Consider the following 27,869-nt stretch of genomic DNA (forward strand, 5'->3'; position numbering starts at 1 on the left):
AAAACAAAACACATCCCACACTGTAAAAAATATTTTCAAGAAAAAAATGTCTTAGAATTTTTGTTTTGTTTTCAGTAAAAATATCTACAAATTATTTTCTTGATGAGTAAAACGACACAAGAAAATAAGTCTAGATTTTAGACCGAAAATACAAAATTTAAGTGATTTTGTGCATAAAACAAGCAAAAAAATCTGCTAATGGTGTAACCAAAAAAATCTTGAAAATTTTTCTTAAACACTTAATTCAAGAAAAATTCAAGAGAAATTTGCTTACCCCATTCGCAGATATTTTGCAAGAATTTTTTTTCTTGAAAATAATTTTTTGCAGTGCACTCATAATATACAGAAGCAACTATTATAGTAAATTTTATTTAATAATTTTAGAAAAAAATATTTTAGATTTAGATATTACATCTTGTAAAGATAAACCTGGATTGTTAATTTAAGATTCAAAATATCCTTTAAGAAGACCTCGCAGATAATCTTAACACTCACGTTTGGTGACTAGCAGGGCGACGGGTGACGTTGCAGACGCGGTACTTTCTCTTCATCTGACCACAGTGTGTAACTTCAACCTTCAGGCCTTTAGTGTCCACCAAAAAACACAAGCAAACACAAATATAACAGGTTGTTAAACAGCTTTACAATAAATAAGCTACAGGTCAAAGAATAAGGGAGTCTGTGCATAATTCAATTAAAACGGTAGACAGAGTACATGTGGGACATGTGTACAGTTGAAACACCTTATATAACTTATTTATGTGTACATAAAGCTTTCACACATAATATTCTAATAAAAATTCATGAAAATTTGAGAACTTCAAGCGTCAAGATTTTTACGATGTTAAATGCAAAATATTTAAAAGTCCACTTTGTAGATTTTAGTGGCATCTAGTGGTGAGATCGGGTATTGCAACAAACGTCTCAGTGCACAGCTGACCGTTCCCTTTCAAAACGCACAGAGAAGCTACGGTAGTCACCACAGGACAAACACATCATCTAAGATAACGTATTGACAAAACAAATCTTTATAGAACCCATTTAGGGCAACTGTAGAAACATGACAGTGACTTTTATGTAAGGAGACCCGCAGTGTATTTAGATAAAACGGCTCATTGTATAATAAAAACAATATAGTTCATTATGTAAAGTCTTTATACACCACTGATAATATAGTTATGTAGATCAGATCCTTCTGAAAGTTACACAATACAAGGCGTTTCAACTGTGGACATGTCCCACTCGGTCAGGATATTATCCCTCACTTCTGATGTTACTGGTATCTGGTTTGAAACCAGCAGGTTAAATGGACTGAAAGCAGACTCAGAACTTTTTTTAAAGAAATGGATACATAAATGAATGGAGTGAATGAGTAAATGATGTCGATGACGCTCACAGTAGGAGTGTGAAACTACAATGAAATGCCTTGCAGCTTAGGTTGAGTTACTGATAATGCACATCCTCTCTAATGATATAACATCAGTCAGGGTCGGATGAAATAATGTTTTTTTTATGAAGTGCATGAATACAGGTAAAAATTTAATATTTTGCTTTACAAAACAACAGTAAAAAATGATGCATCTTTCTTCAGTCTCTATTAAGCAATGGGTCTTATTCACTATGCGTACGCACAAATCTGTGTGTGAAATCTGCCTACGGACGTTTTTATGAACAATTACTGATTCAATAAATAATTTTATTTAATATATATATATATTTCTTACATAGTATTTTGTCTTGTTTTCAGTAGAAATACCTAAAAATTCTTCAATTAAGATGTACTTTCTTGATGAGCAAAATCAACTAAGAAAATAAGTTTAGTTTTTAGACAAGTGAATGTGTGCTTAAAACAAGCAAAAATATGCCAATGGGGTGAGAAAATATTTCTAGAATTAAGTGTAAAAGGTAAATGTATTTCAAGATTTTTTTTCAGCCCATTGGATTTATTTATTTGCTTGTTTTAAGCACAAATTCACTTATTTCTTAGGTCATTTTGCTCAAATGCATCTTGATTTAAGAAGTTTTAGATATTTCTACTGAAAACAAGACTAAAATACTAAGCAAGTCTTTTTTTGCAGTGTATACATACATATTATACATTATTTTATTACTACATCTTTTTTCTGTACAAAACATTTTGTAATGACAATCTTCACCCTTTGCTTTATCACTTTTTTTATCTCTTTGAATCTGCTTAATGCCTAAATGCAAACGTAATGTAAATGTAATGAGAAGTCAATCACTCGATCCAGGCCTCCTGTCTGTTTTATTTTAGATACAGATGCACATCTCTGATGAAGTCATATTATAAGTCTTCATAATCGCATCTCATATAGCCTACTTCTTTTTTACCAATACCTGTTAGTCCGGTGGACACACCACTCATCTGGCTTCCTCCACCAACAGCAAAACCTCCCAAATTGAAAAAGCAAAGCAAAACAGAATTTTACCAATAATGAATATGATAATGGCTTTATTTCTTTTTTATTAGCCATTTTGCTCGATGATTACACAAGTATCTAAAATGTTTAAGTTAAAGAGCTGCGTTGCGGAAAGCCCTTATATGGAGCTGGTTTGCGTACCTATGCAGACATATTTATATGTGCATATAAATACGAAAAACATACGCAATAATTAGTAAATAAGACCCATTGTCTGTAAACAAGCATGATATGAAGAATGACTCATCTGATCAAAAATGACATGACAAATCCTGACTGGAAGTTGAGCTCATCCAATGAGATCACCTGATCAAGTGTTTGAATTACTGATGGGATTTCTACAGTGTTACTATTTGATGCAAGCGAATCAAGTGAAACAAAAGGAGATGTGAGAAGGAAATGAAATAAGAAGAGAGAAGAAGAGAAACCCACCTTTAATCTCTTTAGTGAAACGGACTCGCTGTGAGTCTGTAAGTGTTTTGGGCTGCTCATCGATGTTGCGGATGTCAAGAACCTCACACATGAACTCAATGACAGGCTGGGCTTTATAAAACGCCGTTGCAGATACTGGAAACCAAATGATTAAATAGCATTAAATCTGACAGTGTACAAAAGCTTAAAGGATCCCGATAATTTACTCAACCCCATGTCATCCAAGATGTTTATGTCTTTTTTGTTTAGTCAAGAAGAAATTAAGTTCTTTGAGGAAAATTTTTCTCCATATAGTGGACTTAAGTGGACCTCCGTTTACATTTCAATGCAGCTTCAAAGGGCTTTAAACAATCCCAACTAGGGATGCAAAACGTTAATCGCGATTAATCTATACCAGAATAAAAGTTTTACTTTACATCATATATGTAAGGAGCCCCTAAGGGGACATGGAGAAAAATATAAAATAGTTTCGCGCGAGCACGGGAAAGTTTCAAGCGAGCACATGAAACTAAACTTTTGATTTTTTAACTTCAATGTCACCTTAGGGGCTCTGTGTATAATAATTGTGTGTATGTATACTGTAAATATATATATATATATATATATATATATATATATATATATATATAGATATAGATATAGATATAGATATATAGATATATATATATATATATATATAAATATATATAGATATATAAATATATATAGATATATAAATATATATATATATATATATATATATATATATATATATATAAATATATATTTTTTATATATAAATATTTATATATATTTATATATTTATGTGTGTGCAAAGTTATTATACACAGTTCACACACATATATGAAGTAAACAAAAACCTTTACTCTGCTATAGATTAATCGCGATTAATCGTTATGCATCCCTAATCCCAATTGAGGCATAAGGGTCTTATTTGGAGAAACTATCGTCATTTTCACACAAAAAAAGACTAAATATGCACTTTTAAACTACAACTTCTCGTCTTGCACTAGCTGTGTGACGGGCCGGCTTGATTAAGTATTACATAATAACATGGAAAGGTCATGCGTTACATATGTGAAACGCACACTTGCTCACCATTTTGAACAACAAACTGACACAAAGACATTAATTAATATCATTACACATACAACAATGTCTGAACACTCCTATTTCTCCAAACTTATAAACACTGGAGCGGTAGTTTCGCATACATCAAGAGTGACATTTCAACGTGGTTATGTAATACGCAAGATCACGCTAGCACATCACACGGCTAGTGCAAGATGAGAAGTTGTGTTTAAAAAGTACTTTTATCGCGAAAATATGATCATTTCGCTAGATAAGACCCTTATGTGTCAGTTGGGATCATTTAGGGCTAGGGATGCATAACAATTAATCGTGATTAATCTATAGCAGAATTAAAGTTTTTGTTTACATCATATATGTGTATGAACTGTGTATAATAACTTTGTATTAGATAAATGCACACACATGCATGTATATATTTAAGAAATGTTTACATGTGTATATATATTTGTATATTTATATACTTATATTAATTGCGATTAATCGTTATGCATCCTTATTTAGGGCTGAATTGTTTTCCTCGCAAAAAAAAACATTCCTTAAATTCTTCTGAACAAATAAAGACATAAACATCTTGGATGACATGGAGGTGAGTTCATTACGGGAACATTCCTTAAAAAAACAGTTAATCAAAAAATAATGCATGCTAATAATTAGCATGCCTTGTAAAAATTCAGTCACGCCTGGCACCACTGGTTTTTATTACTGTGAACAGGAACAACATGGGGTGAGTAAATGATGACTAAATTTTGGAGTAAATTATTCCTTCGAAGACAAAAGGATGAGATCATACCGTCAATGTTAAGCATCATCTTCCACATGGCTGGCCGGACCGACTGATGAAAACCAAACCACACCTCTCTGCCGCCACCCAGAGGATGATAGTAACCCTCAGGAGGTGAAAAGAAAGAACGGCCGACTGGAGTGTACCTCATGATTTACGGAAACAACAGTTCAGATCTGAATAAACAGTTAAAGTTTTGTTACACTGACTGTTAACTTTCAAAAGGTTCAGGTTCACGAGTAAACTAGTGCTTAGCTAACAAATTGCAACAGTGAGAACAATAAACAGGAGGAACTGTACTGCTTCTGGAAAGAAAAATACATCAGTTGCTTTATTAATAACAGCAGTCTCTCATCTTATTGTTTTTGAATGTACATTTGTGCATTTACTGAAATGTATGTATGCAATATCACTGTTTTTACAAAATACTGTTTTTTTAAACAAGGTTCCCAAAGATGTCTGGAGGAGGTTTGTGTGTCTTATAAGTCAATGGTTACTGTACCTCATGGAGGCCAGATGTCTCATCGCAACGTCAAGGGCTTGGACAGATTCGAGAGGGACCTGAAGACGTCCACTGACCAGCGTCTCCTGCAGAAGCCTCCATGACACCTTTGCCAACCACCGGATGGACACTTTGAAGATGCGGTCCTTCCCCTCGCCAGGGATGGTCACCTCAAAATCAACCTGCAACATCAAACAGTCTGAAATGAGACTCTAGTCTTTGACTTTCTGCTATTTTTTACTATCATTTCAATTTATGCGCAGTGATATTTACTAGGACTGAAACGACAAATCGATAATAATCGATTATGAAATTTGTTGTCACGTCACTCCAGCACCACCATCAGACAGTGCAGAAACACATTCGGTCCGCTTCATACAGCGCCAGCTGTGCATTTATAGTTAAAGTCAGGCGCCAGGTTTTACTATTTAAAAGCTGCAAAAACGTTTTTATTGAAGTCTTCAAACGATTATATATCTAGTAGTGTGTGGCTTTTTGCAATTTTAAAAGTACACCTCTACAAGTGAATACCCTAATTTAGTGCCTTATTTAGCTATAAGTGGAAATTCGAATTGAGTAAATATTTAGGTTTTTATTTGATTAGTCGATTAATTGCAAAATAATCGACCGATTAATCGATTATGAAAATAATCGTTAGTTGCAGCCCTAATATTTACATGCATCTACTATTACTAAAACATGAAATGTGTCAAATGGAGACCTCTGTAAACATTTTGAGCACTCACTACAAACCTTTTCACTGCCTATAGGTAAAGCCAGGACAGTGTAGATGTTCTTCTTTCCATCGTACACCGGCTTTCGGTCTCCAAAAAGCTGCGGTTTGAAATGTTGGACCATGTACTCCACAACCTCCCTGTGATGGTTAAAATGAAGAGCATGTTAGGACACTGAAACTTTGATGTTTATGCAAATCAAATAAAAACAGTTTGGAACACCACAGTATTTTTTATAAATAATGTGCAAGCTATTATAAGTTCATTTCAATTATGTGGTAATTATGGTTTTATTTTTTACATTTATAACATTTGGTTACATTTGCACTTATGCATATGGTCCTGGTATAGCTCAGACTGCGTTGGGTTCAAACCCGGGGAAAATTGTATACGTTGTAATGCACAGTACGCCACTTTGCGTTTAAGCATCTTTTACATTTCATTTAAGCATTTGGCATAAACTAACTAAAACCAAAACTTGTTAGAAAAACAAACTCTAAAGAGTACATGAGCATGATAAGAAACGATGGGAAAAAATTATTTCCAATGTAATTCGTTTTATATACAACAGACGTGAATGCGCTGATGACGTATGATGTCTGTGTGAACAGGGTGCGCAGTGGTATGCAAAAACACATTGACAGAAAAGCAAAAATTGTTGCCCTAAAATCAGTATCGCTAAATAAAAGCAATCTTTCCCACTATCGGATCAGGGCATTAGAACTCTAATGGGGGCTGTTACCTGTTGACCCGCCGAGGACACTTATCAGGTTTGATGTCCACTTCATAGTGGTAAACATCCATTTTTGGAATCTCCACCTCAAAGTAGTTGGCAAGCAGTTTGATGGGCTTGCCAACGGTGCCCATGCCCGGCCTGCGGGGAGCCTGGAACACCTGCTGCAGGGGTGGGGGGTACGGCCCCATGGGCACTGCGGACAGGGCACAAAGCAGACAGAGACATTGATGATCAGGGGAAAGTTAAAGGGAAAGGGAGGGAGTTCAGGGGGAGGGTTGGTGAGATTATGTGTGTTGAGATATGGTGACAGCAGTGTGTATGGACATGAGACAAAAGAGGAAAAGGAACAAAGATGATGGTGACCAAAACGGGAAAGGGGGTGGAAAGGCCATGAGAGGAAAAACCAAAGAGAGAACAGAGGGAAGGTGACGAGAGAGTACAGAATGTTTCACAACAACCAAAAAACATCCATTTAAATTAGAGATTAATTGATTGAACACTGACTGCACTATGCACAGTAAGACAAATAAATATAAACATTACAATATAATACCACTGAGAAAACTAAATCAACAGATACTTTTTTGTTCAATTTGCATTTTTATAAATATTATTGATTCATCTTTGCAGCTCAACTCAAGAGTTTATGTATTACAGTTAATGTGAACACTAAGAAAAAATGCACAAGTAAATAAAACTACATTTAAATAACATCATCAGCACATTACATTCAATTCAAGATAAACATTTATTTAACATTTTGGCAAGAGTTCATCATATTTTTAAGATTTTTTGCAACAAATATGAAAAAAGATTTGTATTCACACGCACATGATGAGTCAAATCCTGCTGGATCAACAGGTTCTGCATGAGCCCATGCCAACTCAAATGTATGCCATTATTATGGCATCCAAGACAGATACTCAAAACTACACTTCGAATGAAACTAATAAAACATAACTTTTTCATAGTGGTTCAATAAAATAGTTATGCATTGAATATAAAACTAATTAAAAAAGTAAACAATGCAGTTTAGCAGCATTTTCACTTGCAGTCTCATGGGGTGTACACACCAAATGCGAATTCAACGATTTGTGCGAGTAGATTACATACACAGTCAAAGCATAGACCCGAATTTGGCTTGAGTTGCATATTTTCAACTTGTGCGAAGACGTGTTTGAGGCAAATAGCACATGTTTTCGCACTACCCAGTTTGCGCTATTTGCCACAAACGTGTCTTTGCGCAAGTTGAAAATATTCAACTCAAGTGAAAAATTCACGACACAAAGTTAAATTCCCCAAGTAATCTAGAGCGGGGAACGCAATGTTTTACGTTTGGTGTGTATGGATGCGCTGTTGTACGCGCACCGTCTTAAATTTTGGGCCGCAGGCGAACGGTCCGTGTGGACGACCGTGGATGACGAAAATGACGTCATGCAGATGGCGCGCATACGCATACGTCACTAGTATACCTTCGGCTTTAGACTCCACCATAGTTAACATTATACAAGATTTAACCCACTGGCCATACAAATACACTACAAACATTATATCTGTATATCAATCAGGGTGTAAAATGATAAACTACCAGTGACTACTGGAGAGATGTCACCTACACTAAAAAAATCAGTTTAAAAGGGAGTGCATGTTAAGCCAAAGGTATACTAGGGCATCCGCATGACGTCATTTTCGTCATCAGGAGGGTCCGTGGTCATCTGTATGCATCGTCTGCGTGCTGCACAAAATTTTAGACCGCGCAGACAGATCGCATACAACAGAGCATGCATGTGAAAATATTGAGACAGGACACTCCTCTACAAACAATAACACAAAGGCAAAAGACAGCGTTTGCACACACACCATCGTTATTTTTTCTTCTTTTATTTTTACTTCTTCCAAGAACCGTAATGTTTGATTCCTGTTCTTTATTTTCCTGTTATTTGTTCTAAACTTTATTTGCAATGGTGGATCCGCTACTTTTCTTCATCTATACTAAATTTTTAATGTACTGTAAATGTTGTGAATCAGTGCCTGACGGCCTGGTAGAGTAATAATTTGAATAAGAAATCATTTGTATTGCAAACGTGTCGAACATGGCCATCCACACATAGATGCGGTGAAGCCCATGTGAGTATACTTTGAAAGCTGCAGAAAAAAGTATACCTAGCCCTTTATGGGCTCTAAAAGTAAGAAATCAGCTAAATCAACCACAAAAAATTAACTTCTCATAGTTCAATGGCGAACTGGATTGATGTAGTTAAAAAAAACTTTAAGTGTTAAGATACGTTTTCCTATTTCAGATTAATATGCAAAGACAATAATAAGCTTTTTGTTAAAGTAGTTCTTCCAAAAGTGTAAACATTGTGGCTCTATAAAGTTAAATGAATTTGGTTGAGTATCCAGACTAGCCACACACAATAACATAAGTTCAGCCAATGAATGAGCTTGGGGCGGGACTAACCGTTAATCCAACCAATAGCACACAGGAAGAGTCTTCAGGAAACCGGTTTGAATTACTTTGCATTTTCAACGTTATGCTGCTAGCCATGAAAAAATGACATTATCTTCACTGAGGTTGTGTTCAATTTAGGGATATAAAAATTAAGATTTGCTACCAGATGTAAAATTTAGCAGCAAAACTCAGTTGAGAACCAGCGTGTTGACGTTTTTAACCCCTCAACCCATGAAGAACACTCCCTCCATCATAACAAAGACCCCAGCTGCCCTCCTTCTCAAACAGGGGGAGAGACGGAGCGAGACCCCCACGCCTTCACATCAGCACACACAAACACAGGGGCCCAAAACATTCCCAGCCTCACCATAGCAACAGCACAGCAACATATATTGTCATGGAGATCAGGAGACCCGGGGATACGTGGGGGTTTTGGGAAATCTGGACTATGGCAATGTGCGAGGACCTTGGCCTTATTCATCTTATAGTGCCAGCATGCACCTCAACATTAAACCAAGACAAGGTCATCAATCTTCTCTTACAAGGCCACTTTATAGCTCGGGTATGATTTAAGGTCTGAGTTCCTGAGGACATTCATCCCATGGTGTTTTGATGAAAAATATATTAGGAGACTTCAACAAGTCTTGATCAATACCAAACTCTCTGTAGCTGTGCGCATACGCTGCTACGACAGTGCACATGCACGTGTCTTCTCAAAGCAACAGCAGATGGCTGAAAAATGAAGCCAGATCCAAAGTAACAATAGTGGCTCTCCATTAGGACTGGCTGATATATTTGTGATTAAATCAAAGCACTTTTTATTTGCCGAGTACACTTGTAGGAAGCGTGGCACAAGGCAAGTGTTGTAACTTGACAATACGTGAACATAAGGAGAGATGTTTAAATAGCAACTCTGATTAACACTTCAGCCGCAAAAAAAAAAGTGTTAGAGCTGTTAAGTTTGATTCGTTTCCATGAATATGTTCACAACTCTTGATTCTATGATTCATTTATGTCATGACTCAAAACTGTTTTAATATGTCAACTTTTAGAATCTAGGCAACAATAGCTGATTAGTCTGATTTGTCTGATGTGGACGAAAACAACTTCCCAAAGAAAATATATGCATATTGAAATAAAAAGGATGAAAATGGCTTCTTTTCCATAGTAACTGAAAACAGAGGAATAAATGGATCAGAAAAACAGAAGCAACAATTTGGTATGGTGCAAAGGCCCAAGATGACCGGCTGCTCAAGGCTCAAAACTATAATACACTGAAGGGTCAAAATCCACAGAGACGCCACCTGGCCAGTGCAAAGCCCTAGTGACCCCTTTCTTATTGCTCATTAATACACCCCAATTCAGAGGAAAGGAACATCAAAATAAAAGTTTGAAAACTAGTGTTGGGCTTGAACTAGACTTTTCACTCTTTATATAAATTAACAAGTAAATTAGCAAGATATGTGTGTCAGACTTCAAAACCACTTCTATTATTCATCTAAGAGTTTTCATTCAATGTCAAACTTGATACTTTCAAAATGTCCAAATATCAGCAAATGTATCTGCCTGACTGGACTGGACCGGATGACCAAACAGAAATATTTAAATACATAAAAAATTCATGCTCCGTACTGCTCAGTAGTAGAGCATTGCATTTGCAGTGCAAAAGGTCATGGGTTCAAACCCAGGGAGCACATATACTGGTAGTAATGTGTACCATCTAATGCATTGCACGTTGTTTTAAGTGTCTGTCAAATGCATAACTGTAACTGTAAATATGACAGGTCAGTGTTTATACTTATTAGGAATATCATCTTAATGATCAAACAAATGATAAAAAATGAAACAAAAACTGATTATTCACTGTTAAATATTTCTGTAGAAATTACAGTATTACAGGCAGCTGTTTGATAGTAATTTACTGTAGATTTAGATTTATGTTATTTACTGGCAAATAGTTTGTTTAAAGTTAGGTTAAATTAACATTAAACATTAACAAGTCTTTATCTTTACAGAATAAAACTATAAAATAACAGCCTCATGCAAAGCATTCTGGAAAGCAAAATCTGAAGAAAAAACAGAATAAGGTTGATGAGGATATTTGGCTCCCAGAATGCTTTGCATGATGCTGTTATGTTATAGTTTTATTCTGTAAAGATAAAGACTTGTTAATGTTCATTTAACTTTAAACAAACTGTTCCCAATAAATAACAAATCTACAGTAAGTTACTGGCAAACAGCTCCATACCTACATCAATTTGTTTACAATTTTTAAATGAACAAAATTAGTCAAAAACTAGATTTTCTTTCAAGGTAGAAACCCTGAAAAGTTCACCTTTGATACTGCTGTGTTCAGATTTTGTGAATAAAAATCATTTTCTTTGCACTTCTTGAAAAAAACTGTTTGTGCTCCAAAGTGGTGCAGACCAACTATTTCTGAAAAGATAAACCAGAACCAAACTAACCATACCCCACATCAAAATACTAACTGAAGCTTTCATGCTTTTTATTTACAAACATTAATGTACTCATCTGTGTGCATTAACACTATATGTCGATAGAGGTGATATTAGTAACATTAAATGAAGATCAATACAGGTCATCTCGTGCATCTGCTGAAGGCGGGCTTCACCCTTCCCACGACCCCTGACCTCAGATATTCCCTCTTCTTCTCCTCTGTGTTATTTCTCTCACTTTGCAATAAGCAGATATGTTATACTGTAGCAGTATAGACGTTCCTATGAAATGTTACATTGTATCATTAGCGCGTGGGCTGCAGTGTAACATTACAGCGTGATACAATGTTTCAAATCCACGCCTAACGTGAGCAATGAAAACACGGAGAAACATTGTATCGTTTCACAATAAAACCCCTGCAAAACAACTTAAAAGGCCAAAACCCACCAGCGCCAGATGGTCCCGGCTCCATCCCATCCACTTAGCCGCAAAGGGTTCACCACAGCCCGACCGTTCAATCGCCACGGCGCCCCGTCCCTGCGGCTGGAACCCTCCCTGACTCCCAGCCTCCTTCCCTGGGCGTACAAGATCGTCTTTGTCGCCCCTGCTGGAACCCCCCAGACCCGCAGGAGTTGGGGAGAGACAAAAGCTCCTCGGTTCCGATACGTAAAACGACCTGCGATGAGCCGCCTCCTCGGGGCTCGGTCTGTCGGTGACTGGATGGCCCCCTTCGGTGCGGCTGGACGGGCTCTTGTGTTTCGGGTGTTGTGGCTCCTGCTCACCGTTTAAGCAGGAATCTCCAACGGAACAAAAACCGTCGACCCGTCCCTCACCCCCTAAAGACCGAGAGCCCTTTTTCTTCTTCTCCTCCCACTGTTGTTGAATGACTGTTAGCGGTTTGTTTTGTTTACGCCCTCTACTGGACGATTAAATATTCATTCATTCAGACCCACTAAAGTCGACTATACTGCTGAATAAAGCGATATAAAATAAATTCATTTTTTGTAAACTATAATAAATTAAATTTACATAAGACCAAGGTACACAGTCAAAATTAAACAACAATACAATGAAACATACATAAAGCCAGGGGGGAGGTAAATCAAGAATTACACAAATATATTAAAAGATTCACATATGTTTTAGTTGCTTTCTTATTACTTGAGAAAAAAATAGTCTTCATGTACATTTTAATTTAATTTATAACCAAAAATAAAGGGTTCTCTTTACGATATTTGCATTTATGAATATACAATTTTGCATAAATTCAAATAAAGTTAATGATAAAATATTATTTCCTTTTATTGGGGGGAATCTTTGTAATATCAAATAAAACATTTTCTAAGTATAGAGAAAGGGTGGGGTCAATATGTACAATTATAAATCTAGATAAATCTTTCCATAAATTTCATACATGAGAACAGTGCCAAAAAAAATGAAATAAAGTTTCTTCTAGTATCACAAAAATAACAGTTTAGATCAATATCCTTTTTAAATTTAACAAGAAATTTATTCACTGGATAGTATCTGTGTAATAAATATAAATTCTAATGGTTTCCATTACCAATTCTTATATAATTTCTCAGCTGTTTACCATTAAAACCATTACAAAACATATGCTGTGTGTCTTATCTATTGGTGGTGTATGGGATTATCCACCAGATAACATCCTACCAACAAAAGCAAACTACCAGTAGAGATCCACAGAGAGCATTATAGTATCCTTTAAAATCAATAAAATTCCTAATTTAACCATTAAATCCATTAAAATGTTTAACTGAGTACTATAATGCGTGCCTTTTTAATTTGTGAAAAACTTTACTTTGAACTTTAATTTGAAAAACATATAGGACATTCCAGCTTTATGGGTGTAACATTTGTAGTCAAAACTTGTAATATAATTTCTCAGAGAATGCATTTATTACCAATATATTGAATCATCTGTTTATATTTTTCAGAAAATTGTCAGTCTATACTCATGTTTTCTATTTTAGATGAGGAAACATGCAAGTGTCAAGGATGTGACAATAAAAGAACACAAGTTTTTGGGGGACAACATACTTCAGAATTCTGTGAATGAAAAGGCATAAACCAGAAACAGTAATACTTAACATATAGAGGAAAGATGGCTCTTTAAAAAACATTTAATTTTATTTTAAGTTTTGTATGTGCATTTATAAGGAAGAAACTGCGTTATGGATGTGACATTTCTCTGTTATGGAGGTGACAATTCTGATATTTGTACTTCATCAAACATCATCACCAAAAAATCATTTAAAAACTTTAATAGAGACTTTGCATGGGTATTTTGTGTTTTCACATATAGTTAATTTTAAAAGAACCAAACCCCGTTCTTGGAGCAGTTCAGTGATATGTGAACAAACCAAGTGATCTCAGACCCCCATAAAAGGACCCAAAAGCGAACCGTACTCAGACCACATCCAGAGGGACAGCTCGCTTTTGGGTTCTTTTATGGTTCGATTTCTTTTTGACATGTGAAAGCAATGAGATCCCGGTCTGCTTCGTGTGTGGTTTTGACATATAACAAAATCAACTGCTGCACAGAAAGCTGGGGTCTAAGTTCTTCTGAAGTTGTGATGTGAACAAGGAAGGGTCTGAGATCACTTCAGTTCTGAAGAGGACTAAAAAAGAACTCGGCCCTCTTTTGAGTCCACTATATTGTGAACACAAAAAGGACTGAGGTCACATTAGTTCCTTTTCTGGTTCACTTTAAGTGAACTGGGTTTGGTTCTTTTCAAATTAACTATAAAAACATATCCTTTGCTGCTGCAAATAGCCCACAATTATTTGCCTAGGGTCTCCAAAAATCTAGAACCAGCCCTGGTATAGCCTGGATTTCACACACAGAGTCACATATTTAATGTAGTCTGGCTCATATTTGCATTATAATTTGCATAAATTGAATTCATGTTTTTTGAAGCTGAGGATGCAATATATCATCTGCAGTGTTGAAATCTGTCTAATTTGTGAAAGATATATGCTTGTGCCAAAATACTGAAGTTTGCTAAGAAGTGCATTGATTCTGATTAAAGATACCATAAAATAGTTAGCTGTCAGTGACCTGCAACACACTTTTAGGGTATGACGCACCAGATGAAACCTATAGAAGTGTGAAGACAAGCAGACATTTGCATTAAAAATATACATTTAAACTAATCATTTGATTTATCATGCACTCATAAGTGTTCCAATATTTTGTCCAATAAAATTCACTGTTTTACTGAACAAGAACATATGTGGGTCATTCTACACAAATGTCCACTTTTGTTATGGCAAGATGCCTTAAAATGTACTACTTTTTTTTTATCACATTTAAATTTAGACCACATTATTAGATTACCCTTTGACTTTATGAATAAACATGTCATGTTTGAATAAAGGCTTTTTAACATTTTGGAACTGGAAGTAGTGCCTCCTTATTTATTAGACACATAAATAACAGCTTAATGATTTTAACTTTCTTGTACATTTATTTTAAGACTGCATGTACCATTTTATTTGTCATAAGTGTTATGACACAATGAATCACCTGTGACTATCCAATACTAAAGATCGTTTTCCTTCAACTATAAAGGTGAGACAAAATTGTTACATTAAAGACTATCAGTGACACTTAGTAAAAAACTAAGTTAGTAAAAGATCATAAACAACATTTTAAAAACACATTTTTAACTTAACAAACCCAGATCCCTAAAGTCACTGCTTATTCTCAGCTGCACTCCATTAAGCCGTACCTGACCAAAAGAAAATTAACAAGAAAGAAAACTTAGAATCACGTAATCTTGTGCCATTTTATGTAAAAGAACTAAATGAATAGCTTTGTAGAAAACTATAATATTAATATTATCTATAAATGGGAGTCAGTGGTGTTACCAATCTTTATTGGTTTTGGTTATAAAGTTAACTTTTAAGTTAAGTTAAAGTAACATAAAAATATATGTTGATTTGACAAAATGCTGCATTTTTTTACAGTGGAAGGTGACACCATTGACAATTTGCATGAAAAATGCATTTTACAAAATGGCTGCTGCAAGGTACCACATGTTGTCAGTCATGGTATACTCACTAAATTAAGTAGTTTACTCTATTTGTATTCTATATTTTTACAATTCCCTAACAATAAAGTAAGTCATACCAGTGAATTCAACTAAAAACTTCATATAAAATCATGAGATAAATTAGAAGATTTCTGATAAACTGAAAAGAGACAGTAAACTTTTAACATGGGCCTTTCTTCATCTTCAGGAAATGGGGAAGTTAAGTCATCAGGGTGATTCTTTATTTCAAAATAAGAGATTTTTATTTAATGTAACACCAGTGACACAACGCCACACTATATATACACCTATTTTATAATATTTATTCACCATTTTTTGGCCAATTAATTCATATATTTGATAGTTATGTATATGTTATTGTATTTTAAATGATAGAAAAATCAGTTTTGACCTCAAAATAAAACACTTTATCTCTTTACCTCTGTACATGACAGTGGGGACGAGCACTTCTGTGGTGCTTGGATTTGATCTTTTTAATTAAAAACAAATATTGCCACATTATGGCTCAAGAAAGTGTAATTGTTATATTGTTTCATTTTAAATATAAACCAATTGTAACCTTAAATGTTTGTGTATTGTTTCTGTAAAGGCTAGGGACAGAAAAATAGAATTGCCATGTGCATATCTCCAATCATATAATCAAAAATCTATGTCAACATTTATTTCAAACGGAGTTTTAGTAATCATGATTCACGAAGACTAAAAGTGTGCACGCGGTTTTGTTAATGAGTATTAAAATAAACGAATAGGACAGTTTGTTAGCAAAGTCTTTTATACATAGATATACGTTTTAATAGCAAATTCCAAAGTTTGTCAGCATTTTAAATAACTATTTAAATATAATTTGTTTCTTATTTTCGCGTTTGCTGTCGCGTTTATATGACGTCACGTCCGGACAGAGGAAGGAGACGTCATCTTACACACAGGCAGTGAGTTGGAGCTTGATGATTTCTTAACGATCACCGAATTAAAGGTTTGATTGAAAATTATTTTGATTTGTTTGAATGAAATCCTCATTTAATGCATGTAATGATGTTAGCGTGCCAGTGTAAGATCGTGACGTGTCGCGCGCCGGGCATGTAGTCATAGAAAATATGATCATATTTAAATGAACATAGAGGTGTCATAATAGAAACAGTTTTGTGTTTTCTGTTTTACTGGTCATGGTTATGTCAAGAGACAAACAAACAGACAGACAGACAATAATTCTACTTAATGTACTTATATAGATGTTATTTTGATATTAACAGACAGAAGAGTCATGTCGTGGATACGAGAGACTGAATTAAGTCTTCTCGAAAGGCTTACTGCTAACATCTTGAGGGTGAGCTGAATGATATTACAATCTTCCTGAATAGTCAATGTTACTAACGTTAACATATTGATTCAATACCATAATCCTTCTATAAACTCTGTATCTTAGGCAGGACCCATGCCCAAACATGTGGCTTTTATCATGGATGGAAATCGACGTTATGCCCAAAAGAGACATGTGGAGAGACAGGAGGGCCACACTCAAGGCTTTGACAAACTGGCAGAGGTAAAGTAATGAAACAATTTATTGGTTGTGTAGTAGCCGATTCCGTTCCCTTCTGGAATTTCTGTTCCCCCTTGAGTCGACAAAGCGCTTCGGCGCTTGAAAACAACAAAAGAAATATTAAGAAAAGACCAGCTGGGTGTATGGAAAGCAAAATAGGATTGCCGGATGGGGAACAGACATTCAGAGAGAAACATCATCTGCTACAGTTGCAGCTTGATTCATATGTACTGTAAACACTTGCAGACGCTTCGCTGGTGTCTGAACCTGGGTATCCATGAAGTCACAGTGTATGCATTCAGTATTGAAAACTTCAAGCGCTCCAGAGAAGAAGTGGATGGACTGATGGAGCTGGCCAGACAGAAATTCAGCCGCCTGCTGATGGAGCAGTAAGTTCCACCCTGCTCCCTCCTTTGAACTAAGCGTCTGCTAATGTGAATCTCAATTCACAAACCAAACCACAAACCAATGGCTTGATTCATTATGGTGAAAAAAGAACTAGTGTACACCCATTAACTTACTAAAAGTGTTCATTTTAAAAATAATATAAAACAAAACTAGCGGTGGGTGATAAATCGCCTGCGATTCTCATGTGTATCTCATCAGTAAAGCATCATCTCTATCTCATCAGGTTTCGTGATAAGTAGTAAATCCGTATTTCACTGAGAAGCTCGGCAAAATCGCGTACATTATCAGAGGAAATTTGTCCACGATTATGAGTGAGATTTTACGGCTCTGTGTAGTAAATGGCGCTCCATTTGAAAGCAGATGATGGCGATTTACTACTAATAACGAAACCGGCTTTACTGATGAGATACGCATGAGAATTGCAGGCTAGTATTCAGCTGGCTAGTATTGTTTGATAATTGTTTCATATATATATATCACAATTACTTGATGATCTTAATGAATAAATACACCCAGGTAAAATGATAAACTTAAAAGAATACTCCACTTTCATAAAAAACTCAAGATTATTTACTCACCCCCATGTCATCCAAGATGTTTATGTCTTTCTTTGATCAGTTAAGAAGAAAGTACGTTTTTTTGAGGAAAAATTATTTTCTGAAAGTGGAATATTCCTTTTAATTAACTAAAGCGATTATTAATGACAAAATATCAAGAACAGTTTACATAGCAGCAGGTGGGAGTGTCTGACAAATGGTATTATGACACACCCGGTGAGTTCCAATATGTATTAGACCGTAAAGAAATAGGCCAAATTGCTTAAAGTACACCATGTGGGTAACAAATCTGTAAAATGTGAATACATTTGTTTTGTTTTCAGAGAGAATCTTGAGAAACATGGTGTACGTATTCGGGTTCTGGGTGATCTGACTCTTCTACCTCTAGATCTTCAGCAGGTCATCGCCAAAGCTGTGGTGTCCACCAGAGCTCACAACAAGTAACAAATTCATTCTGTTGTTTCCTGCCATTCTTAACGTTTTCATTCAGTTTTACACATGTATGATTATAATTTTTAGCTATATTGAACCCAATAGAAAAACTTTTCACAGCAACTGTCAACAGTTATGTTTACATGCACCAATTTTCGACAGTCCGACTGAATTTAGTGTGATTGATTTAATCTCAACGTTGCGATCCGCTTTAAATGTTCATTTACATGTACCTTCTATATGAGGTTGTTTACACCTGGTTTTAATATGCGTTGTTCGACACTAAAGACAGATGTAAACGAGGTGTGAAACGTTTTGAGCTCGTCCACTTTGCACCACATCCAAAGGTAGTTGAAAACGCATTCGACCGGACTGTGGATGTGTAGACATGCGTTTGAACGGCCACAAAAGACCACCTGGTCACCGCCTATTGATCTAATGTGATGTACCAAGCATAATGTTTTTACATCGAGCCTGACTTCTAGCGTGAACCCACAGTAGATAAAACAACAGCGTCTGTTCTCTGCCTTTTTCATTTTTGTTTTTTATTTTGCGGGTTAAATTTGTGTGAGCTTATTTCATCAATTGTGCTGAAATGACTGATAAAACCAAGCCCTTACCAGGTCTCCAGACTGCCACCAAATGGTGGCATTTTGCCACCAAAATTTTAAAGTGTGCCACTGAATTTTACATCCAGGTGCGACCAGTGAATTTGACCTTTTTTTTAAAACAGCACATTGTACTCTCTACATCTACCATTAAAGTGTTTATTAGTAATACAGTGGAAATTAGTAGAAAACTGAATATTTGGTTAGCATGTTGATTTACGGTGTGTGCCCCTAAGTTTACTGGTTGCACCCCTAAAATTTTTAGTTGGGGGCCACATTGCTCCTAGTGAAAAAGTGAGTCGGGAGCCCTGCTTACATATGTACAAAACTTTGTGTTTACTTACAACACAAGCAGCTGTACTTTGACATAATATTAGTAAAGGTCAATATAAACCCATCATTTCTCCCACTCATGGTTTAACAACCGGCCCATAGACCAACCCCTCAGTAATCAGGACAGAAGCGGTTGAAAGTGGACAAAAAAGACTGATTTAAACACCAGGTGTGAACGTGAATGTGTCTTTGTCATTTACTTTTGATCTGATCGACCAAAACGCATCTAAAACCAGGTATAAACAGCCTGTATGATTCAAAACAAAATGTCCAAACAAGCGGACAGCCAGGGTTGCACGTAACAAAACCAGGCCAATGGCAATTCAAAACTAGCCCAAAAGCATCCCAATTACCATTTATTATGTGTCCCAATTCTGATTTCAAATAGAAAGCAATGGACTTTGCAACGCTGTGCACAGCATCTATCATCGAGTTCAATGTTAAGTTGGAGAAAGTCATTCTTTTAAGGAGTTTTCAAATAAGTGCAATGGAAATACAGTTTTCCAATGCCTTAATAAACACATGAACCCTGCAGAATGAACAGCGGGTGCCCCCATTCTCTTAATAATGCGCGTTGCAATGCCTTGGGCTGTTTCTCAATATGCATTCTTCAGTGATCTTGCGTCCTTGTGTCCTCTCTCTACGTCATTATTAACAGTCGAAGTTCAATTCCAATTCTCAAGAACACAAGTACAGAGGACGCATGAAAATACTCGGATGTGTTCTTGATATCGACGATGCATCGAGTGCAGACTTGTGCGTTGAAATCTGGGGAGGTCACGTGACCAACAGGAAGATCGCACACATTTCAATTTTCACAAGTCCGTTCTGTGTTCTCGCGACCTTTTGAGTTTGTTCTTCCAAGGTCGCCTGGCAAGACCAGTCTCCACGAGAACGCAAGTCCGTTCTTTGCGTTCTTAGAATTGAGAAACAGCCTTGGTATTGCTGCGAGTATCATGTGATTCAAAAAAAGAGGTAAACGTGCTCAAGGTATTTTTGGGTCAGGTTACAAAAACACTACAATTAATGCGTTTACATGCATTATTTACTGCTGTTGATCGGATCACAGATCTACACCACCCGTTTGAATCTGATCAAAATCTCAGTCGGATAGAGCTCACTCGGATGTTTACATGAAGGCTTTTCAGTCCAACTGAGCCATCAATCCAATTACAAACTGAATATATGGTTGCATGTAAATGTAGTTTATAAGAAAACAAAATATATAAGAGCTGTTTTATGTAGCTTATGTTTGTCCTGACTCATATATTCGCTAACTGCTCTTCTCTGCAGGTGTTTTCTGAATGTATGTTTTGCATACACATCAAGATATGAAATCGCAAATGCAGTCAAGGAAATGGCCTGGGGAGTCGAGCAGGGTTTAATAAAATCCAGGTAAATGCAGAAATTTTAGAGATTTGTACCAATATATGCATTTGAAATACCTAGAAAATTCAAACACAAATGTACTACACAAGGAGACTCAAATAGGGGTGCACCGAAATTTTGGTCGCCGAAAATTTTGGCCGAAAATTGCATTATCGGTTTCGGACCGAAATAAAAAATCCAGCCGAAAAAGTCAACCGAAAATGAATGTCAACCACGCCCCTCCCATCCGTGCGCTAGCGCTTGGGTTTCACTCACGGTGATCAGTCGTCTCCCACCCCTCCCCTTCGTGCTCAAGCAGGTTTCACTCAGGGTCGAGCCGTTTGCACGCGTCTGCAAAGATTAAGCACGTCTTGATGTGTAAACTTTAGAGAGAGTTGCGCTAAAGTGTCTCATACTGTAATCCATTAACACAGTGGTTCCCAAACTTTTTCAGCGTGCGGCCCCCCTTATGTACGGTGCATTGCTTCGCGGCCCCCCAAAGAAAATTTTTGACAAAAAACTGTTCTAAAACTCAACATTATACAAAAAATTTTATTATACAAAAAAGTAGTGCTTTTGGTTAGTAGCTTATTTTTTTTAGGTTTAATTATACAGAATTCCTGATAAATTAATGTATTTCATAAAATGTCATAAAACTGGGGCCCCCCTGGCACCATCTCGTGGCCTCCAGTTTGAAAACCACTGCATTAACATGCATTTGGCGAATAAAGCAACGAAACACAACGTAACGGTTTTATGTGGAGCGACTGTTGCGCTGTTTGGGATTCACCCCTGGTCTCTGTGTGTGCGCGCGTTTAAGTGCCCTCAATAGTGCACATATGGTTTCCTTTTTTCGGTTTCGGCCAAGAATTTTCATTTCGGTGCATCCCTAGACTCAAATGTGACTCTACACCGCGTACCAAATTATTATGCACATGCCATTTTTGTATATTTTTGCAATACAGTCGGTAAGTTTAGTAATTTTATTTTACCCCCAACACTTATATGACAGTGTGGATGTTAGTCAATTTAAATGAAATTAAAATGTTAAAAGATACTTTAATACTTGAAAAATGTGCTGTCATGTAAGTGTTGAGGGTAAAATAAAATTTGTAAACTTACTGACCGTATTGGAAAATAAACAAAAATGGCATGTGCATAATAATTTGGAATGCGGTGTAAATGCATCTTATTTTTGACCTAAATGTGGGCGCCGCCATCTTTGAGGTTTTTTGTGACTTTCAGTGAGCCACTAAAGCAAATGTTAGTCGTATTGTGAGTGACACAAGTGTGCCGTTTTGGCTGGCTAGTTAATGTTTATTATGCAATCCAGAAAGAAGGCATAATTTGTGCAGTTAGGGGTTGCCATAATAGCTGGTACAATGCAGTTAATCTCTACAAAACATTTGCTTTGACAATAATCCCTGCACCAAAGCTGAATGTGGCGCACGCACACCCATGATCTGTTTCCACACACCCATCCAGTAAAATCTTATATAGAAACTGCCAGTAAACAATAAATACAATAATTGTATTATAAACAACTAATTATTTATGTTGATAAAAATATCATGAGTGATTTAGCTGCTTTATTTATTATGATTCTATATTACAATAATGTTTTTCAAAACAGATTACAGTACAGAATATACAACATAAACTTCTTATTATTAATATATAATAGTTCCTTATGTGTTTGCACATATTTTTGTTATGTTTTAAATTGAAACGCAAATAATTTCCTATATTACCAGCTCATGTCTCCCTCTAGTGCGTAAGAAGCGAAGTAATAAAACACATATTTAACACAAAACAAAAAAAATCTAAATAAATGTAATTAATTGGTTAATATGTTTATTATGGCATATGGTTTGCACTTAAATAACTCATAATGTGTTGAATGAGAAAGATCCTACTCGTGACAGGCAGGAGCAAGCACCACATTCACGTGATCAGCTTGATGTGTTGCCATTAAATTCAAACATTATAATGAAACATTATAATGGGGCGTACATACCAAACATGAAATTGAAGTAGATGACATACAAAGTGTATTCAATCGCGGGGCAGTGTGAATTACGTAAATTGGATGGTGCGATTGCCTTGCAAACACGCGCTATTCACCTCAAACCTGTCTTGCATGAAATGCAGTTAAATCCCGCGAGTAATCTAAAGTGAGGAACGTGATGCTTCGGGTTTGGTCTGTACGCAGCATAACAGTCAATAAAAAAAATTACATTTAAACAAAACTCACTACAAGGGAATAGTTGGCACATTTTAAACATAGGCATGAAAACATTAATTATGTTTGTGCGTGCTCCCACGTCAATGTTTTCTACCGGCCGTCTATTGAATCTGAAGTCTCGCACAAAAAAGAAAATGTGTCACACCACTAACTTCCATGTTCGAAAGTAAGGTGGATACTGCTGTTTCCTTATTATTGTCTTTTTAAGTAATTTATCTTTGTTCTCTGTGATTGTTTAGTGATGTGTCTGAGGTCTTGCTCAGTGAGTGTCTGTACAGCAGTAACTCTCCAAACCCTGATCTGCTCATCCGTACGTCTGGAGAGGTGCGCTTAAGTGACTTCCTACTGTGGCAGGTAATGGAGAAGACCGGTTTGTTCAATGTTGTTTTTAATCCTTAAAGGTATGTTCAGTCAAAAATAGTCATCCTCAATGTATATGATTATCTTTTTTCAGACAAACACACTCAAAGTTATATTAGACAATGTCCTGTCTGTTGCAAACTTCATAATGGTGAAATTTCTGATCTGAAGCCCCAAAAAAGTCAATCCATCCTTCACAGAAGTAATCCAGGGGATTAATAAAGCCTTTTAAAGGGCAATCGATGGGATTTTGTAAGAAAAATATCAATATTTAAAACTTTATTTGATGTGCATTCACAAGAGAGTGTGTTTCCAGCATATGACAGGATGTAGCATACAATCAAATAAGAAGCACCATTTAGTATCATTATAAAGCTTAGAACAGTCAATATAACTCATCAAGTATAACTCAGATTGTGTTATACTCAAAAACGATAATCATATACATCAAGGAGGATGGCTTGAGGGTCAGTATATCATGAGGTAATTTTCATTTTTGGGTGCGCTATCCCTTTAAAAGAATGTTTCAGGTCCAATACAAGTTCAGCTCTGTTATAGACATTATAAAATCGATTACCATCGTAATAATTTTTTTGGTTACACTAATGCCTTTACAATAGAAGTCAAAAATAATGTTGATAGAGCTCAGCTGAACCTGTAACCTGTTTTTAGTTGCACTGTAATGGTGCGGTCACACTAGCCTTTAAACATGCAAATATCTTTTGAACGTTGCTGCGAATATGGGCGGGGAGCGCTTCGTTCATATTTGCTTTGCATTAGAGTAATATCACGCTGTGACGTACCGATGTTCTACTGGTCAGGTCTTCACGTGATACAAATTTGCAGGTCAGAGTTCACCAGACTTGAACTTAATGAAATATCTTGCGTTTCCGATCTCATGCATTTACGTACATATGAATGGAAGTCAATGGAATGAAAAGTGTAGTGTGACCGCCCTTTAAAAGTATAAAAACAGAAGTTTCTTTTAATGTCATTTCACATAACAATACTACTGGGAGCTAAAGGATGGCAATTTTGCATTATTAAGCGTGTATTATTTTAATGTTCACCTGCAGCTTTTGACTGAATGTTTTTATTTTTTGTGCAAACTCCAGACCTCATATTCTTGCCTGGCGTTCCAATCTGTCCTGTGGCCAGAATATTCCTTCTGGAATCTGTGTGAAGCTATCTTGCAATACCAGTTAAGCTATCGATCTCTTCAGGTAAATCGTTTTGTTTTTTTTTCGTTTTCTGTCATTGTAGTAACATGCATGCTCAAGTACGTTTTGTGTAAAATGTTGGTAAAAAATATTGCTCAGATTGTTTCCTGACCCCAGTCAATTAGCTCTTTCACCGCCAGCATTTTCTAAAAAGTTTAGTTTAATGCCTTCCAAAAAATATTCTTCTTTAAATATATAAAAGTGCAATTTATTTGCATAGGACCTACGCCTGTATGCTGTAAGCCTGTACACCGTAAACCCAAGTTATATGTCCCTTTCACACATACAGTCTTTACTGGTAATTTACTGGTAAATTGCAGTTAACATGTCATGTGTGAACAGAACCTTTCCGGTAAATCTGTGCTCCCAATTTACCAGTAAGACAGGTTGTAAGATTACCAGTAATTTACCGGTAAGCGCTGTGTGTGAACGAAAATTATAGGATTACCGGCATTTAGAACGGACGACGTCAGACTGTGCTGACAGCTTTGGGCCAATCATAGCGTTTAATACAGATGACGCGTTTACCCCTGAACTGTTTACGGACGTTTCCACACACATGCTGCTTGAAAGTTGAGCACACCTAAAGTTTACGTCCACATTTCTTCACCAAAGTTGTTTAAAACAGCTTTCCGCCGAATTGCCGACGTCCTTAGCACGCCCTCTGTGAAGCCTAACGTGCAAACAGTAGTGTTGTTAAAAACGCATTTTCGATTTGACGTCGTCTCATTCAATGTTGTTTGGTCATGAGCAACTTCGCGACTGTTTACCACAGACGTGAAAACAACAAAATACGGACCGTGGATATGAACGACGTGGATTGTTTACAAATACAACACTCGCCGCGTGCTACAGGTACTTCCGCTTTCTCAACGAATTTACCGGTATTTTGATACTGATGTGTAGGGGTGTAACGATTCATCGTGCAAATGCGCGTTTTCTCAATGAATGAATTACGGTGAAATCCCGGCACATCCGAACGCCAGGGGGCGCTCCCGTGCAGAAACTCCCTTTGTGCCACACAAGAAGTAGCATTACAAATGCTATTCCAGGAAATGTCTACACATGAATATTTATACGCTGTTCTTCAAATTGTTTCAGGTATTTTCATGATAATAAAGAATATTTTGAATGATTTTGTTTAACGAGTGTTGCTTTTTCAAATGCACGTTATAAACGACTCCGACTCATAATGATTTTAGATTGATAAGGACTTCCTACTGACCAAATGCCGTAATACAGGCACAAGCTGTGCATAAAACAAAGAATCGCAGCCTTGCGATTCAGAATCGATTTCAGACAGGCATTTTTAATGAGGACCGCGATTGAATCGTGATTGAATCGTTACATCCCTACTGATGTGTGAATGATATCTTACTGGTAAAATAACGGAACGCCACTGCGTGTGTGAACAGCACATTTTTGTATTTACTGGTAAATTCATTCTGGTAAATTCATGGCAATTTACCAGAATTACTGTGTGAAAGAGGCTATTGTCATGCGTAAGTTATACACCGTAGGTTATCGGTAGCCTGTGCGTAGCCTGAAATGCACCTCGCCAAAATTTTAACAGCGTGTCAGTTCTATGCAGACCGCAAGCGCTGTTATTGGTCGACTAGACCCCCTCCCGTAATGTAAAAAAAAGTTTTGATGCAACCTTAGTTGTTAAATATAGCTCCTCGACTTGGTCCATCAATGTTTTACCGTCGCAAGCAGACATGCGTGCGAGGAAATGCGGTGCAGATCTTTTTCACATGAGGGAGTGGTTCTAGCAGACCAGTCCACGTAGCATTGCCGTGTTTTTACGTTTTGGGAGAGGTGCACGTCAGGCTACGCTGTACAGTTGACATCGAAGTATAAAGTCTAGATTATTCAAGATACAAAAGCAGTAGTCATTTAAAACTGCATGTTTACTGCTGTGCCTCATGATGTGATGTACAAATTGGTGTTGCAGAAAGCTCAGGAGCTGCACAGAGAAGATCAAGTGTTACAGCAGATGGAAGCGGACCGTACGTGTGTAGCCGAACTCCTGCAGCAACGTGGGAATGGAAAACCGATGGACGCCCAGAGTCAACAGACAGCACTGATAAACTACACTGCCAGACGAGAGGAGAGGGTTCGCTGCTTTTTGGATGCCCTTCAGCACAAGCGAGACACTTTTTTAGATGATTTAAGCAGCCAGACGGTCGTTGCTTAGATTTGAACTTTTTGTATATACTGTTATGTAAATACTTAAGATCTGGAAGGAAGTTTCACCCCGTTTTATGGGGCCGTTGTTGTGTATGTTTATCATTGAAATGACCCCTGTAGACATGGATTACCAATCTTCAAATGAATTAATTTTGATTTACTAAGGGACTTAGTAATGCTAGAAAAAGCAATGGGTGCCACTGTTGTTTACCCCATAGATCCATACAGTTCTTTATGACTTGATAATTTGTGAACAAGTTTTGGAGAACGATCAAGCAGGCTTTACACAAGATCAGATTTTTTTATTGACTGACTGTAACCTTCCATATGACTGTTGTGATTTAAATCACTAACATAACTTGAACATTTTAAAATAATTTGGTTTTTCTGTTTCAACCTTGAGACTTATTGATCACAATCAATGCCAGTTCTTACAGGAAAATTAAAATATAATAAATATATTTATCTAACATTAATTGGAGTATGAGTCTGATTTTTTTCTAACTATAGTTTTGTTTTATTATTGCACAACTGGTAAAGCATAGTGCCAGCAACACCGCAGTCATAGGTTCGATTCTCAGAGAATATATGTAAAGCCTTAATGCTTATTAAGTGGCTTTAAATAAAACCATCTACCAAATGCAAAAAACGTTCTGATTTTCACTACCAATGTAATTATCTGACAGTTGACTGTTTATTAAAGGGATAGTTCACCCAAAATGAAAATTCTGACATTTTCTCATCCTCATGTTGTTGTAAACCTGCATGAATTTCTTTTTCTGATGAACGCAAAAGAAGATATTTTGATAAATGAAAGTAAGCACACAGTTGATGGTACCCATTGACCTTTATAGTAGGAAAACAAATATGGAAGTATTTTGATAAAGGACGATAAGCACATAGTT

At 36.4% G+C, this 27,869-nt stretch overlaps 2 protein-coding genes across 4 annotated transcripts in view; one reads left to right on the plus strand and one right to left on the minus strand.

The window, feature by feature from the left end:
- Window positions 1-12,518, minus strand: part of ago1 (argonaute RISC component 1) — a 33,444-nt gene extending 20,926 nt beyond the window's left edge. Inside the window, exons 1-8 of one of the 2 annotated variants that reach the window (XM_073872564.1) lie at window positions 12,075-12,518; window positions 6,725-6,911; window positions 6,002-6,122; window positions 5,249-5,430; window positions 4,756-4,892; window positions 2,874-3,008; window positions 2,359-2,412; window positions 496-583 (exon numbers count right to left, since the gene is read on the minus strand). In XM_073872564.1, the coding sequence (XP_073728665.1) occupies window positions 496-583; window positions 2,359-2,412; window positions 2,874-3,008; window positions 4,756-4,892; window positions 5,249-5,430; window positions 6,002-6,122; window positions 6,725-6,911; window positions 12,075-12,099 (929 nt within the window). In that variant the 5' untranslated portion in view covers window positions 12,100-12,518. The remainder of the gene's footprint in view (window positions 1-495; window positions 584-2,358; window positions 2,413-2,873; window positions 3,009-4,755; window positions 4,893-5,248; window positions 5,431-6,001; window positions 6,123-6,724; window positions 6,912-12,074) is intronic. The other variant, XM_073872565.1, reaches the window with a different exon arrangement.
- A 4,049-nt stretch (window positions 12,519-16,567) lies between these two features.
- dhdds (dehydrodolichyl diphosphate synthase) lies at window positions 16,568-27,440 on the plus strand. 2 transcript variants are annotated; one of them, XM_073872566.1, is made up of 9 exons: window positions 16,568-16,679; window positions 16,957-17,030; window positions 17,130-17,246; window positions 17,490-17,632; window positions 18,532-18,648; window positions 20,875-20,976; window positions 23,434-23,548; window positions 24,670-24,777; window positions 26,729-27,440. In XM_073872566.1, exons 2-9 carry the CDS (start codon window positions 16,968-16,970, stop codon window positions 26,969-26,971), a joined length of 1,008 nt encoding a protein of 335 aa, XP_073728667.1. In that variant the 5' UTR covers window positions 16,568-16,679; window positions 16,957-16,967; the 3' UTR covers window positions 26,972-27,440. The 2 variants fall into 2 exon arrangements, with proteins under 2 accessions (XP_073728667.1, XP_073728668.1); XM_073872567.1 differs by having other exon boundaries at window positions 16,612-16,679; window positions 16,961-17,030.
- Window positions 27,441-27,869: the final 429 nt, after the last annotated feature.

The sequence above is a fragment of the Misgurnus anguillicaudatus genome, chromosome 10 (assembly GCF_027580225.2).
Source record: "Misgurnus anguillicaudatus chromosome 10, ASM2758022v2, whole genome shotgun sequence".
NCBI classification, from domain to species: domain Eukaryota; kingdom Metazoa; phylum Chordata; class Actinopteri; order Cypriniformes; family Cobitidae; genus Misgurnus; species Misgurnus anguillicaudatus.

Bases quoted from the DNA above. Each gene is read 5' to 3' on its own strand.
- dhdds (XM_073872566.1), top strand. From the start codon at position 16,968: ATGTCGTGGATACGAGAGACTGAATTAAGTCTTCTCGAAAGGCTTACT. The intron at 17,031-17,129 runs GTGAGCTGAATG...TCTGTATCTTAG, and splicing joins TTACTGCTAACATCTTGAGG to GCAGGACCCATGCCCAAACA. The intron at 17,633-18,531 runs GTAAGTTCCACC...TTTTGTTTTCAG, and splicing joins AGCCGCCTGCTGATGGAGCA to AGAGAATCTTGAGAAACATG.